The 16,878-nt window shown below is 33.4% G+C and overlaps 1 protein-coding gene across 1 annotated transcript in view; it reads right to left on the bottom strand.

Annotated features, from left to right (window-relative positions):
* The window catches only part of LOC114338251 (receptor-type tyrosine-protein phosphatase eta), a 113,154-nt gene that overhangs the window by 27,886 nt on the left and 68,390 nt on the right, over positions 1-16,878 (bottom strand). The window contains exons 9-12 of the mRNA XM_050652549.1: positions 16,049-16,291; positions 10,940-11,080; positions 9,515-9,620; positions 8,677-8,921 (exon numbers count right to left, since the gene is read on the bottom strand). Of these exons, the coding sequence (XP_050508506.1) occupies positions 8,677-8,921; positions 9,515-9,620; positions 10,940-11,080; positions 16,049-16,291 (735 nt within the window). The remainder of the gene's footprint in view (positions 1-8,676; positions 8,922-9,514; positions 9,621-10,939; positions 11,081-16,048; positions 16,292-16,878) is intronic.

Here is a 16,878-nt window from a genome sequence, read left to right as displayed (position 1 = left end):
TTTTTCCAGGTCTTTCCCTCTTTTTTGACCCCTTAAGTTAATATTCGAGTGCTTGTCTTGTGACGTTATTATGATCTTTCCTTAACGTGTGGCCAATCAATTTCCATTTCTTCTGCTTAATTGTTGTTGTTATACTGGTTCGTTTTGATCTCTTTAATTGATCGTAATAAGCAGTAAATTTTGGGATTTTTTTGGGAACACTCGAAAACACGTCTTTTAGTTTCGATGTCTGGAGATGGAATGTTTGGATGAGTTTTAACCTGTGCTATTAATTTGTTCTGTAGTTCTTTAGATATATTCTGCTTCCTTTTAAAACAATAACAGCGTTATGTCTTCGTTACAATTATTAGATACCTATAGTCCGTCCGCTATAACTTTTCCCATGCGGTACAATTCATTTTCAATCAAATTAAGTCAAAACATAAATTGAAACGAACGTCGATGTGTATACATTTTGTATACTATATACTACACACATCGGCGTACGTTTCACTTTCTGTTTTGACTTAATTTAATTGAAAATGAATCGTACCGCATGGGAAAAGTTATAGCGGACGGACTATAGGTACCTATATTATGTTGTTTCGTAGAATTTTACAATAATCATTTCTTTTGCTTTTAAAGTTTTATGTTTACTCATTTCCGATTGTAGGTCAGCGTCAGAGTTGATATTTTTTGTTGATATACTTTCTATTTTTATTTTTAATCGTCTCAGGATTTCCTGTGATGGTTTTTGTTGTCTTATAAAAATTTAAAAGATTCCTGTTATTTGTATAATTTCTTTTAAATGGCTTGTTTTTATCAAATCTTCGCGCTTACGCAGTTCTAATAAATTATAGGTCAGAGTTGATATTTTTTATTTTTACTCATTTGAGGATTTCCTGTCATGGTTTTTATTTTGAGACATAGAATTTTGAGTAATATTCCTATGTTATTTGTGTAATTTCGCCTATATCATCTGTTTCTATCCAATCTTTATTCAATCTTTATTCAATATTAAATCCTGTATTCAAATGGGAAATAAGCCACAATTTTACCTAAAAATGATTTTATTAACGTTTCGACGCCCAAGTCGGGTGTCGTTGTCAAAATACAAAATAATACTAAATAAACAAAAATGTTGTTGCTTAGTAAAAAATTCTTCTAATAATTTATTTAATCTGACTCATTTATATCGGCAATTCAGACACGTATTATACATTTTAAAGTAGACGACTTTAAAATGATATTGCCAATATTGATGAGTTGCGTTCCTGGGACGACTTTACTAAAAGATAGCTCATTCGATTACATGAAATCAATCCCAACTCAAGAATATACGCCACAAAAAATCATAGCATGTGATCTGTCTTTAAAAAGACAACCAAATGCAACGGTGGCATTGAAATTCTCGCGTTAGAGATTCCATAGTAAATCACGAGGGAAAACCAGGAAAAACCTCGTGATACTATCCCGACATCGTAAGTATTTGGGTTTACATTTAGTTTACTCTCAAAAATAATACCAAATTCTGACTTGATATTTTAAATTTTAATTAATACTAAAATACTAAATATGTACTAACTCGATATGTTACTGATTTACTAATTGTGGTATTTTCTTTCTATTGACTTCCTCCATTAATATGGGTAACCACATCCTACTGCATTCTACCGAGGAATTTGCGACAAATTGGTTTCATTTAGCATAATTAGAGCCGCTTCTCTGATTTTTCTCTTTTTACTATCTGCTTCTTTTAGGACTATACTTGAATCTCTCCACTGAACTCCATGTTCATTATCCCATGCGTGTTGACATATTTGAGATCTATCAAATTCTCTATTTTTTATATAAGACTGATGTTCATTTACTCTAACGTCTAATGGTCTTGACGTTTCACCTATATAAAATTGTTCGCATTCACAAGGTATTTTATAAATACAATTCTTTGTTCTTTCTTGTTCACTGTTAGGTTTAGTTTTAGATAGAATAGATCTCAACGTTAAAAAGGGAATCATTAAATCCTTATATGATAGAGCCAAAATTACTTGTTCTAACGAAAATTCATTTTTAGAAGAAAAACAATTGTTAACATCTGTTTTATTAAAAAATGATTATCCCATATCGTTTATAAATAAGGAATTGTCAAGATTGGATCGAATGGAACAGAACAACTTAGAACGGGATCCTACAACATTTACAAGAAATAATACGAGGAAAATATCAATACCATATGTAAAAGGACTATCCGAGAAACTTAAAACAATAGAAAATAAATTCAACATATCAACAACATTCAAAACAACAAACACATTGAGATCTATTCTATCTAAAACTAAACCTAACAGTGAACAAGAAAGAACAAAGAATTGTATTTATAAAATACCTTGTGAATGCGAACAATTTTATATAGGTGAAACGTCAAGACCATTAGACGTTAGAGTAAATGAACATCAGTCTTATATAAAAAATAGAGAATTTGATAGATCTCAAATATGTCAACACGCATGGGATAATGAACATAGAGTTCAGTGGAGAGATTCAAGTATAGTCCTAAAAGAAGCAGATAGTAAAAAGAGAAAAATCAAAGAAGCGGCTCTAATTATGCTAAATGAAACCAATTGTGTCGCAAATTCCTCGGTAGAATGCAGTAGGATGTGGTTACCCATATTAAAGGAGGAAGTCAATAGAAAGAAAATACCACAATTAGTAAATCAGTAACATATCGAGTTAGTACATATTTAGTATTTTAGTATTAATTAAAATTTAAAATATCAAGTCAGAATTTGGTATTATTTTTGAGAGTAAACTAAATGTAAACCCAAATACTTACGATGTCGGGATAGTATCACGAGGTTTTTCCTGGTTTTCCCTCGTGATTTACTATGGAATCTCTAACGCGAGAATATCAATGCCACCGTTGCATTTGGTTGTCTTTTTAAAGACAGATCACATGCTATGATTTTTTGTGGCGGATATTCTTGAGTTGGGATTGATTTCATGTAATCGAATGAGCTATCTTTTAGTAAAGTCGTCCCAGGAAAGCAACTCATCAATATTGGCAATATCATTTTAAAGTCGTCTACTTTAAAATGTATAATACGTGTCTGAATTGCCGATATAAATGAGTCAGATTAAATAAATTATTAGAAGAATTTTTTACTAAGCAACAACATTTTTGTTTATTTAGTATTATTTTGTATTTTGACAACGACACCCGACTTGGGCGTCGAAACGTTAATAAAATCATTTTTAGGTAAAATTGTGGCTTATTTCCCATTTGAATATACTTGATTATAAAAATGCCACAAGAAAATAGCTTCAGAACAACATTAAATCCTGGATGGAGGCACATTGAAAAACAGACAGAGTAATGTCTATATAAAAAGAAGAAGAAGAAGAAATTAAATCCTGCTTAAAATAATTATTAAAAAAATATATGAAAAATGTGATGTGATCTTGCAGAGAGATCAACAAAAATATATTTATTCTATTTCTTCGTCTACGAGAAGGCTTTAGATTGAGTAGAAGACAGTTTTTAACATTTTACAAAAGAAATACCTATATAACAACGATATTCAATTCTGAAAAAAATATACCTATTGGGAACAGATGGAATCCTTAAGAGGGGAGTATGGTTTGAAATCAACATATGAAGCACATTTTTGTGAATTTTTTTCGAAGCTATGGTACAATTATTTTATTTTTAAATCAAATAAACATATTAAGTACAATTCAAAGAATATTTAGGAGAAAATTCAATCCAAAATATTGAAAAATAAGCCATTGGTGACAAATTTTGACAGGCAGCTCACAAAAAAAATGGATTTTGCGGTGGACATCAGAACTCGTCACTAGATCATAAGAAACCAAAAATTCAAAAAGATTTAATTAGCTTATGAGTTTCACGAGGTCACAACATCAAGTTTTTTATTTTTAATGATTTTTGAATTTTTGGTATCACTCAGAAATAAAAAAAAATTAAATTTTTGGTAAAAATTTTGTGAAAATCAACAGATTTATTATTGTTGAACAAAAAATAAACAAAAAAAGAAAAATATCTCGACGTTGTTACCTTATGAAATGTCTAAAGGAAATCTGTGCAAAATATCAGGTTGATTCGCCGAGTAGTTTTTCAGTTACAATGTCCACCGCATTTGAAAAAGCAGTTTTGAGAAAAATGCGTTTAAAGTTTTGACAACTCCATTTTCATCTTCTTATTTGTCTGCCAAATCGTAAAGTGATGCACATTGGAATATGTTTTTTGAATCGAGGAGTAATCTACAAAAGAGAAGGCGAGCAGTTGTTTAACGTTTCTCACTACGCTCAAGCGTGCTGGCGCGAAGTCGCGGCAAAGCGAGTCGAAGGTAGAGATATTCAACACGCTGTATCTCTGCTAATTTTACTCCGATTATTTTGAAATTTTCACAGATTATTCTTGAAAGTATGCACTTTTATTTGAAATAATAAAAAAATTAAATATTTCAAACCATACCTCCCACTCAAGCGTAAAACAAGACCAAACGGATAAAATAATAATAATACAACGAGGACTTCGTCAGAGATGCATGCTATACCCATGGTACAAAGACGCCAGGTACGATATTGCGCATGCGACTATCAGCTGATCGCGTTGTGTCGACGTCACAATGAGAGTAGCCGCTGTTGGAATACATATGTTTATATGGGAGTTTTTATCGATTTTTTAGCTTTTGGGGAGATTTTTGTGAGATTTAAATTAATTAGTAGGCTTGTTAGTGTAAAAGAATTATTATTTACCCTTTAATGTATTGTCTCCGAAATTAGTTTATTTAAAAAACAACTGAGGGGTATCTTAAAATAAGTTTGTTGTACGCTATATATGTCGGTATACACCCTACTCAATACTTTTCCTATGCTAAATAGTTCAAATTTCAAAATTGCTGTGGTAAATATTTTATATTGAAGACCAAAGTAATAATTATTTATTCATTAAATTTTGCCATATCGCAAAAGAAAATTCTGACATAAATACGTATCAGTTATCAATAGTTCCGAAGTTATTAGATAAAAAATAAATATCATCTTACAATGACTCAACTCCGGCTGGGCATTGGGCAATAAAAAAGGTATTTACCTATTCAGATACTGCCACATGTATGTATATACTTACTGCCATTTTAGTCCACGGAAATAAGATTTTTGTCGGGACACTTGAGCAGCCAGGTTGCAAATGGGTTTTTTTGGGTACTATATACCTAATACATTATAAATACAAAAATGCCCGTCACAGTTCAGACGGGAAATTTAGTTATTAACAAATCAGGGTCAAAAATGGCAGTTTTTTCGTTTAAGTCGCCACAGGTAAAAATAAGGTAATTAAATATCTTCCACTTACACGTAGATTGACCAAGTCTCCAAAGGGGACCTAAAGAAACCTCCAGAAGAATTGTGGTAAAAATGAATCAACTGGATACTATATTTAATAATTTTAATGGGTCTGGACTTCAGTTTGGGAAAATTATTTGCAAAGACTTGTTGATTTGTCTGAAAAGATTGAATGTGATTACAAAACCAAACACCTGTTTTTTCGGTCGCGCATGTATTTTAGGATTAAGAAATTTAACCTAACACTTTAATAAAATATGAGAAATAAGAGAAAATTAAAGAAAATTGTAACTTAATCTTGTGTTTTATTTGTTTTGTGATTTTGGTTCACACCATTAATAATCAATTATTTTCATCTGTTTACGTGCAACTAAATGAAGGCTCGATTCATAGGTGCCCATACATATGGGTAGGGGGCGTGGCCCCCCATGGCTTTTCGGGTGGTTTAAACTAGATATTGTCATCCAAAGTATACAAAATGTAATGTGCAACATCTTCAAGTCTAGCCCCCCTACAAATATTTATATGTACGCCCATGACTCGATCCTTTCCTTAACACTGGCCCCAAATAAGACAAGCCAATCAAAAACAAGCTCGTAAAATTTATTTAAAAAGCGACGAATACAAAAAAATTTTTTAATATACATCACAAATTTATTTTAGAAATTTATTTTTGTTCATTGTTTTGTTAATTAATTTTTTAAATCAAAATAATAAAACCCCTACATTTCAATAAATCCGAAATAGTTAAACAGAAATTATATTTATCTCTTAAAATGACTCTTTATGACCAATGTAAGAATAATTTTGCTCCGAGCGCTAATGTTTTAAATGGGGAATATTTAAAATCACTCTCATTGTGACGTCATGCGCGAACTCATCCGAATTTCGGATATTCCGGCTATCGTACTTGGCGTCTTTGTACCATGTGCTATACCCTTTGATATCTAATATACATTCAAGATAAATTTTCCATAATACTAACAGCCTAAGCTGGGAAGTTGACACTGCGATTACTGCTGATAATCCAGAAGATCTTCAACAACTTCTAAATCATGTAATTAAAGAAGGGTTTCCAATGGACCTTAAAATAAATAGGTACTATAAGAATATAGATAACGGATATTAGTAAAATAAATAATCCATATACTGGTAACGCATAGAAATTGTGAACTTTAAATAGGTATCTGGGTTCCTATTTTTTTATAGCTAGGAACAAACTTAGATGGTGATTTGATATTTGATCTTGAATAGAACAGACAAGATCAGCAAAAAGAAACAACAAGCCATAAGAAACCGTACTTGTGTGTGTGTGTGTGAGAGAGATCCTGGCATCAGACAAAATCTATTTACCACAAAACATGTAAATTCTTAATTACATTAAATGATTTCATATTGTCTATTTCTAAACTATACCGCTATTTTTGAATTTCTGATAAAATTAATGATGGAATCTAGTACCGCTTTATCTGAGGAAGAAAGGAGAGCTGTAATATTTAGTGGCAATGGACACTCGTGATGAATTAGTTCTTGATACAGAATTGAAGAAGATTGAGAGTTCAGAGAACATTCTAGAAATATATGATTTAGATCACCAATGGATATATTGTCACAACTACAGACAGGAGAGTTAAGTATTCCAATTTTATATAAGTGAGATGGAAAGCGAGCATGGTTCAATTTTAAACGAGTCAATACTGACATGTGTGCTCTATTATAATTAAAGGTGAAATGAGGAATGTTTTTTGGAAGTGTAGGGTGAATTCTGAAATAATGGTTTGTAGATTTATTTGCAATTTTTTCGTAATCAGTTTCCCATTTCCTTCTGATATTAGGTTTGAGAGCATTATTCAAATCTTTTAAATTAAATACTTTGTCAATATGGTGGCAACTGTGACTACTTTTTGCGGCTATATCCGCAATTTCAGTACCTTCGACTCCGCAATGTCCTTTCGTCCAAATAAACGAAACAGTTACATTATTTTGTTTCCATAAGTAATTTTTATCCATAATTATTTTTTAATGTTCAAAATTAAGGCATTTCGGAATTGGTTTATTGGGTGACCGCTAATAGCTTGTAATGCTGGTTTTGAGTCTGAAATTATTGCCACATTCGTGCATGTTTGAGTTGCACACCATTTTAGTGCCTTTTCAATAGCAAAGGACTCGGCGGTAAAAATGGAACAATAATTTGAGATTCTGTACTTTTCAATATGATTTATATTTGAAACAAAAAATGCCGAACCTGTATTTAGCTCCGTTTTTGACCCATCTGTATATATTTTAGTTAAGTTCGACCCGAGACCATTCACAATGGATTTTATCATGGCTTGGTTTAAGATATTACAATCTGAATACCGAAGGAATATGGTGATAGGTTTGTCAATTATAGAATCGAAACTGTGTGCATACAAGGGTATTTTATTAAGTTTAACAATATCATTTTGAAATAAGTTTGTATCAATAAATGCATCTGCCAAAGGAGGAGAGTTTTTCTTTTTCCAATAATGATTTGCCAAATTCTCAATAACAAGAAAGTTAATTTTTGCGATCAAATCACTGTTGTAACATCTATATTTTAATAGACTTTTATTTGCTAAAAACTGTCTTCGAAAACTAAGAGGAAGTTCTTGAGACTCTGCCAGAATGGCATGATTTGGTGAAGATACCATGGCTCCCAAACATATTTTTAGAGCTCTATATTGTATTTGATCAAGAGTAAGTTGGTTCGTATTGGAGGTAGAACCATATAGAGTACACCCATAATCCAAAATCGAGCGAATATAAGACTTGTAGAACATTAAGGAAATTTGTTGATCCGCGCCCCAGCTCTGTTTGGAGAGGAAACGCAGAAGATTAATTCCCTTTTCACATCTTTGTTTGACATACTTAATGTGACTGGTCCATAGAAGTTTACTATCTATAATTATACCTAAATATTTATATTCTTTTACGATAGGAATAGTGTATTTACCTATAGAGAAATTATCGACTAACTGATATCTGTGCCTTTGTGAAACACATCACAGCTGTCTTTTCTGGTGAAACACTAAAACCCATATCGTCGAACCAGTTTTGTAACCTGTCAAAAGTACGTCTTAAGTCTATCATGCAGCGATCGTAGGTATTATGGGTGACATAAATACATAAATCGTCTGCGTATTGAATAATTTGTATGTCATCGCTCATCAAATCATGCAAGTCTGCAGTGTATAAGTTAACAAAAGGGGACTTAAAATAGAGCCTTGTGGTAGCCCGTTGTAAAGTACTTTTGTACCATGTAAAACGTTATGACTATCTCCGTTACTTACGTTAAGAAACCGTACTTACATGGCAATATATTGACGTATCGATTTTTCCTTCTATTTTCTAACAATCCGGCAAAGTTACTTGTATGCAGTGACTGTATTTCTTTTCCTTGTTCAGTTATATCAATGAATTCTTGTTTGAATACTTCGGGTTTATTTTTGTTCGCGTTGAAGTAGTGGACAAACTTCTTGACGGGAATAGCCGTAGCACTAAGAGGGGGTGGTTTTGCCCCCAATGAAGGACGTATATACTTTTCAATGAATTTCCTAAAAAAATGTTTTAATGCAGCTAATTGTTTTTGGTGGGAATAAACCACAATTGAGGCGGTGACTAGAATAAGGGCCTATAGGCCTATGGACCCTTCTTCTGGAGAACACAGAATTGAATTCTTCATATTGTTGTCTGTCAGTCCACCAAATTTTTCGACGATATTACGGTTGTTTATGTTGGTACAGTACTTTTTTTAGATAAGTGTTGGAACAGCTGAGAAAGATTTATATAGTTATTATTATTTATATTTTATATATTGTTTATAATATTTATATTATATTTATATAAATAATATAAATTTATTAAAGTGTTTGCTATTATTTTATCAATGGATTATCGAAATTCTTGACACTATACCACTTAAAAAATGCAAGTGTTGATTCACTTATGGCATAGATGTTAAATCTTTGAATGCTTGTTTCTCAAAATACACTAGCAGATAGGCCCTTCTTCTAGCTGCCACCTCAATTTTGCTTTAAAAGAAGTTTATTTTAAGCATCGATTTCAAATTCCGAAATCGTTCTCATCAAAAACGTCAAATAAACTTATTTTCACTTAATTTATAAATATTAATAAAATATTGTATTACCTGTGAAGACCTCTCTTCCATACAAAGAAACCAGCTACTCCTAAAAGGGCTATCAGCAAGAGTGATATTATAATACCTACTATGAGTCCTGCTTTACTAAGTGAGGCTAAAAATAAGAACATTCGCTAGAGTTACCTATTGTAAAGTATTTATTTGGGTCAATACTCTTAGTGTAAAATAGATATAATAATAATAATAGAAAGTAAGATCTACACTAGAGGTAAAATTATATCTATACTTATACTAGAGGTACTTCGCGGATGACGCATTCGAGCATTTCGATTAATATTAATTTCACAAATGACTCGAATAATAGTAGGCTTTGTAGACTAGTATACTTTGGACTAGTAAAAAGTCTAGACGTGTGATGTCACAGGATATAGACGGCCAATTAATTGGTCCGAAGCGTGAAATAAATTACTCACCGAATCGTTCTCGCAGTAAAGTCATTCTTTCACGGATAGTAAGGCAAGTGCCGCCATGTTGTTGGAACCAAATTTCGTCGAGACCACGAGCTTCAATTTTTGGCACCAAATAGTCCGTTATCATGGCGCGATGTCTCATTCGCAGTAATATTCTTGCCGGCCTCTGTTTTAACGACATATGGACCGACGATTCCACCAGTCCATAAATCACACCAAACAGTTGTTTTTTCTAGATGTAATGGCAACACTTGAACCTCTAAGGGTCTTCTGCAACCTTATCAAGAGCACATCGACTGAAACGATGAGGACTCGGAAGGTCGATCGACTTCAGATCTTGCACTAACTGAATTTTGTATGTTTTTAAACCAAGATCCTTACGTTAAATACTCCAGGTTGTTGCATACGACAAGCCAGGCTGTTGGGAACGAAGACGAATCGATTCTTCATTATTTTCGCGTACACCGTCTGCTACCGCCGCTATATTTTCTTCAGTACGTGCTGAGTGTGATCTATTTAGTCGCGTGTTATCCAATAATGAAAACTTGGTTTCAAACTTAGGTACTGATGGTATAGCGAATTGTGCGTTCGGTAGGCCAATTATGTGGACCATAAGTTGCTCTAACGCTTAGAGTCTAAGCGCACCAAACACATTCCTCAGAGAACGCCTATTTTCTGAATACAGCTGAATAATTTCTAGACGCTGTCCAGGGCTTAGTCTTTCCAAGATGAAATGTCAAACAAATTGTTTGAAACAATAGGTACTGAATAAAAATGCAATGTCAGGTGATATAATTCATGCACGATCTCATCAAATTCCCACCAAAAAAGTACCTCTATTGAATCACTCATTACTAATGAAGAGAAATAAAAAACATAAAAATAATGCTAAAGGTAGTAAGACTGCTGGGAGTCTAACTAAGATGTTGAGAGAAGAAAGAAGGAAGAAAGAATCAATAATTTGTAACATGTTCTAATTTTAATTTCTAATAAATTGACTTACCTGTGGTAAAATCTAATGTTGGACTGTCAGTGTAGAAGGTATCTGTAATAACTCTTACAGATAGATGATAGCTCTGGTCTGGTTCCAAAGCAGGATTTAATGCCGAACCATTACCAACGGTAAAATAGAATTCGTCTTTATCTAAAAAGCAAAAAATAATTTACCTTAAAAATATATTTATTTGTACAGGGTTTAATTAAACCAACTCTGTGTGCATCAATAGGACGTTGGTGATCACTCCAAGGCGTCTTTCCAAGTCTTCCTTTCCCGGCTGTTGTACTAAAATCACTCACTGAAAGCGTTATTTCTCTTTCTTCATCTTTTTAAAATCTTTCTAATTCCGTTCTGTTACTTCCGAGGTAGCCACTGTATTGTATTTTCGTACATATTTCCTAACTTATTCTGATATTTTTTGTTTATTCGTCTACATTATGCATTATGCTAGATCTTTTTGTTCGATTCGTCGTAGTTCAATAAACGTAATTATTTGTTCCTCCAAGTCTAGAATTACTAGGTTTTGATTACCGTTCTTCACATATTTAGACTCAGGTCTTGGACTTTTATTTTTGTACCGGGAGCTTTTATGAAAAACCAGTACATAAAGGTTATGTACTATTGTGAACTGTAGCAGTAATGCGCCCCTTTCTTTGCGTGTACCTATTCCATGACAACAGGGCCAAAGGCGAATACCCACCCCTGAGATAGCTAGGCTATTTTTCTATAATCTAGTTAAAAAGATCTACTACATCACTAAATCCACCACTTAATAACACAAATATGGTTAGAAGAAAGGATACCAGCAGGATGGAAGGAAAACATCATAGTGCCCATCTACAAAAAAGGGGACAAAACTAAATGCGCGAATTATAGAGGAATTTCACTCCTAAACACGGCATATAAAATCCTCTCAAATATCATTCTTAGTAGACTAACCCCCTATGCTGAAAATGTCCTAGGAGATCCAAAGAAACTCATTCGGATGACTAAAATATGTATGGAGGGTGGAATATCAAAAGTACGTGTCAATAATAAACTGTCTGACAGCTTTGAAATCAACAGTGGACTCAAACAGGGTGATGCGTTATCTCCACTACTTTTTAACCTTGTATTAGAGAAAGCCACGAGGTCGGCTGAAATAAGGACGGAACTGCTATCGGTTCAAGGTCCCAAGTTATTACTAGCTTACGCAGATGACATTGATCTCGTTGGAGACTCCATCCTATCCACAAAAGCTATTTTCAACAAGGTGGAAGGAGCAACAAGCGAAGTAGGGCTGAGGATTAATGAAAAAAAGACGAAATATATGTGTATAAATAGAACGACACGAAGAGACAGGATAGGACAAAATGTGACGGTCAACACCTTCAATTTCGAAAGAGTACAACGTTTTAAGTATCTGGGGGCCGTAATCACAGGTGACAACGATGTTACGGAAGAAATAAAAGACAGAATCCAATCAGCAAATCGCTATTCGCACTGGATAAGCTTATACAATCAAAAAATCTTACAAGAAATTCCAAGATCAAAATTTATAAATCCATCATGAGACTAGTACTAACATATGGATGCGAAACGTGGACCATGACCAAATCAAACGAAGAAAAGCTCAGACGTTTTGAACGAAAAATACTTAGAAAAATTTTCGGACCTCACCACGACATTAACACAAACCAGTATAGGATCAGAACCAACATCGAATTAAAAGCACTTTACAATGACACCGATATTGTCCAAGAAATTAAATCACAGCGACTAAGATGGGCAGGCCACGTGCACATACTTCATAACGAAAGACTTGTAAAACTGGTATGGGAGGAGATTCCTACAGGCAAAAGACCACTTGGACGTCCCAGAATGCGATGGAGAGATAACATCCAAGCAGATCTCCGGAAAATGAACATTCCATTTGACCCTAGGTTGATGGAAGACCGAAGAAATTGGAAGAAAGTTGTACAGTCAGCCAGGACCCACCCAGGGTTGTAGTGCTATGTGATGATGATGATGAGTTAAAAAGATATATCTATCTTCTTCTTGTTCTTCATGTGCCATCTCCTCTAAGAAGGTTGGCAACCATAATGGTAATTCGCACTTTCGATACCGCTGCTCTAAAGAGTTCAGCAGAAGTGCAGTTAAACCAAGCTCTCCCAAACAAAATTGTTTAACCAGGAGATGCGTCTTCTTCCACGACTCCTTATATCCTGTCTTCTTCCTATTGTATTATTAGTTCCAACAAGTTATAACGCTCGCCCCTCATGACATGTCCCAGATATTGCGATTTTCTAACTTTAATTGTATTTAAAACTTCTTTACCTTTTCCCATTCTTCTCAACACCTCGACATTCGTGACTATATCCACCCAACTTATTCTTAATATCCTTCTGTAGGCCCGTAACTCGAAGGCTTCTAATCTGTTGGAAACATCTCTCTTTAATGTCCAAGCCTCCAACCCATAAAATAATATGGAGAACACGTATCATCTCAGAAGTCTTTTGTTTAAAGAAACTGTAACGTACCTGCTACACAATACTTTTTTCAGTTTGTTGAAAGCATTTCTTGACTGTCCTATTCTTGCTTTAATCTCTTCCGTGTACTCATTATTTTCATTAATTATTGTACCCAGATATTTATATTTTCAACTTTTTTAATTTTTCTCCATGTATTGTTATGTCTTCTTGGCGCTGTTGGGCTTTTGTTATTACCATAAATTGTGTCTTATTTGTGTTTAGGGACACTCCGTTTTCTGGTAGGTAGTTCTAAATAATATGTAGGTAGTTCTAAATAAAAATGATATTCCTGCAATACCCTACGTAGTGGCCGTAACTCAGCGGTTAAGATACTGGCCTTCTAAGCCACAACGCACGAGTTTCTATTCTCGGCACCAACAACTCAACAGTTTCACTTATAAAAAAATTAATGAGCCGTCTCCATTCTTCGGAGGGCACAAAAGGCCGTCGGTCCCGTTGGGCTAGTGTACATCGACACTAGTTATCTGAAACAGGGTTTAAATATGCAATTGTCCCCGGAACAATCCGAAAGAATCTCCTAGGCAAAAATGCCATACCATATTATCATCCCCCCAGTAGTATGTCGCTACTCATTCATATTAGTATACCGGGTGTCCACTTATATTTTCCCTCATTTTAACTGCCTATAACTTCTAAACCGTTCAAGATAGAAATATGCGGTTTTCGCTGAAATGTTTTATTTTAGTAAAAGTTTTGTCTGAATGGATTAAATTTTTTATATCGCTTTCAAATACGAAAAAAAATGGCGGATTTTTGAAAAAACGTTGACATTTTTTTAATGGAACACCCAGTATATTTTTTTGTAAATTGAAAGAAAGGTCATTCACCTATCCAGCAATATAAAGTTTTTCAAAATCGGTTGTCAAATCACTGAGTAATTAATTTTTAAAATGAGGGGTGCAATGTGGATATCACATACCTAAATAACATAACTGAGCAAAATGATATTATGTTATGTGATTTCCAAATTGCATCTCTCATTTTACAAATTAATTATTGCTCAGCCATTTGGCAACCGATTTTAAAAAATTTTGTGTCGCTGGATAGGTAAATGACCGTTTTTTCAAGATACAAAAAAATATACTGGGTGTTTTAATAAAAAAAGGTCAGCAACGTTTTTTTTCAAAAATCCGCCTTTTTTATTTAGCAGCGATATAAAAAATGATCACTTACCTAAAAACATGAAAAAACGGTCATTTATCTATCCAGTTATATAAAAAATTTTAAAATCGGTTGTCAAATGACTGAGCAATTAATTTTTAAAATGAGAGATGCAATGTGGAAATCACGTAACTTGGTTATTTATGTTATTTAGATATGTGATATCCACGTTGCATCTCTCATTTTAAAAATTAATTAGTCAGTGATTTGACAACCGATTTTAAAAAACTTTATATCGCTAGATAGGTGAATAACCTTTCTTTCAATTTACAAAAGAAAATACTGGGTGTTCCATTAAAAAAAAGCCAACGTTTTTTTCAAAAATCCTCCACATTTTATTTTGTATTTGAAAGCGATATAAAAAATTAAATCCATTCAGACAAAACTTTTACTAAAATAAAACATTTTAGTGAAAACCGCATATTTTTATCTTGAGCCGTTTAGAAGTTATAGGAAGTTAAAATGGGGGAAAATATAAGTGGACACCCGGTATTGTATTGAGCAGTTTTCACTGATAGGAGAGATTGTAAAATCAGTGTATTATAATATACTAGACTTGTTTAATTGAAACGTATCTTTAAACCAGAAAAAATTTACTGGTAAACATAACTAAAAATAATTACTACTATAGTTAAGGCACATAGTCCATAGTTTCACCAACCGATGCACACTCTGTTTAAAGAATTCTTGTGGCTGTAGGTCAAATAATTCTTTTATGGCGTTTTGTATTTTTTTCTTCGTCCATCCGACAAAGAAATACCTTTTAACGCCATTTTCAGTGGACACTCTAATATCCTCTATTTCTTTCGTTGTAGATTTTTCACTTCTTCGGCGACATAAGGCCGAGCATTGTCGTGCAGAAGAATGACAAGCTTTTCTGGACGTTTTAGTCATATTGATTGATTAACCTTGTCTAAAGTTTTATTATGCAGGTTTTCGTTAATATGCACTCTATGTAGATTCCATAAACTCCATGAGTAGGGGTCCTTCATGGTTGAAAAAACATGACTTGCCCGCAGAAGGTTGAGATTGGTATGACCGCACACTGATTTATATTTGGACGGATTTTTAACAACAATCACCATTTTGAAGTCACTGTACTTAAAATAGTAGTCAAATACAAATGACAGGAACTCATCAGTGTGACGTGTACAACATAACTAACATTTTGGAACGTCAGTTGAGTGATTACAATTGTTTCCAAGACTAACCTGGCCAAAGATGTGTGTGTGTGTGTGTTTAGATTTATGACCTTGGTTTGAACCAATTGGCCAGGTCAAATTTTTTTTATTTTCACACAATTTCCTAATTTTAACTGATATACATTATATTTTAATAATTACAAACATATATTACATACATATGTTTCAATTGAACAAGCTTATTAGTATATATTATTATATCTATAGTAAATTCAGCTTACCATTAAATGGATACCAAAAGTCCGGAGTTATTTGTCGCGATTGGTCGTCCAGAGCAGGCCAGTCTGATTGCATCCGTCTGTATGAGGTGTAGTTAACAACTTTGTTTTTAGTAAGGATTAAAGCAATGTACTGGGCGTCTGCTTGCCATGACTCGAAGTAAATTTTCTTTAGATGGATTTGAGCGTTGTTTGGTTCTACGTTTAGTACAGGAAGACCGTTGAAGCTTATGGTAAAGTTGGGCTCTAAATAAAACATATAAATTCATTAGATATTAAAAAAAATTTGAATACATTTTTTTAGGCATATTTATGTTTCGTCGACCTTAAAAAGGCATTTGAAAGAGTCAAATTAAAAGACGTTATCCATTTATTGTACGCAAGAGAGGTAACTCTAGGAATAATTAAAACGATCGAAAATATCTACCAGAACAACACAATAAGAGTAAAAGTAGATGAAGAACTAACTGACCCAATTGAAGCTGGCAATGGGATAAGAAAAGAAGACTCCCTGAGTCCTCTATTGTTCAACCTGATCATGGATGAAATAATAAAAAAAGTACGAACTAAAAAAGGACACCAAATGGGAGAAAAACAACTTAAAATAATCTGCTATGCAGACAACGAAGTTAATTTACAACATATGCTGCACCAATTTAATATAACCGCTAGAAAATTTAACATGTTAATTTCCCCAAAAAAGACTAGATGCATGATTATAACAGCAAATCTAATAAGGTGTAAATTAGAGTTGGAGGGTCAGATAATAGAACAAGTCATGGCGTTTAAATATCTAGGCATCACACTATCTACCAACGGAAAGCTCGAAACTG

The sequence above is a fragment of the Diabrotica virgifera genome, chromosome 1 (genome assembly GCF_917563875.1).
Source record: "Diabrotica virgifera virgifera chromosome 1, PGI_DIABVI_V3a".
NCBI lineage: Eukaryota > Metazoa > Arthropoda > Insecta > Coleoptera > Chrysomelidae > Diabrotica > Diabrotica virgifera.
Note: the sequence above shows the minus strand (reverse complement) of the source record. Positions and strands in the feature narration are given on the sequence as shown.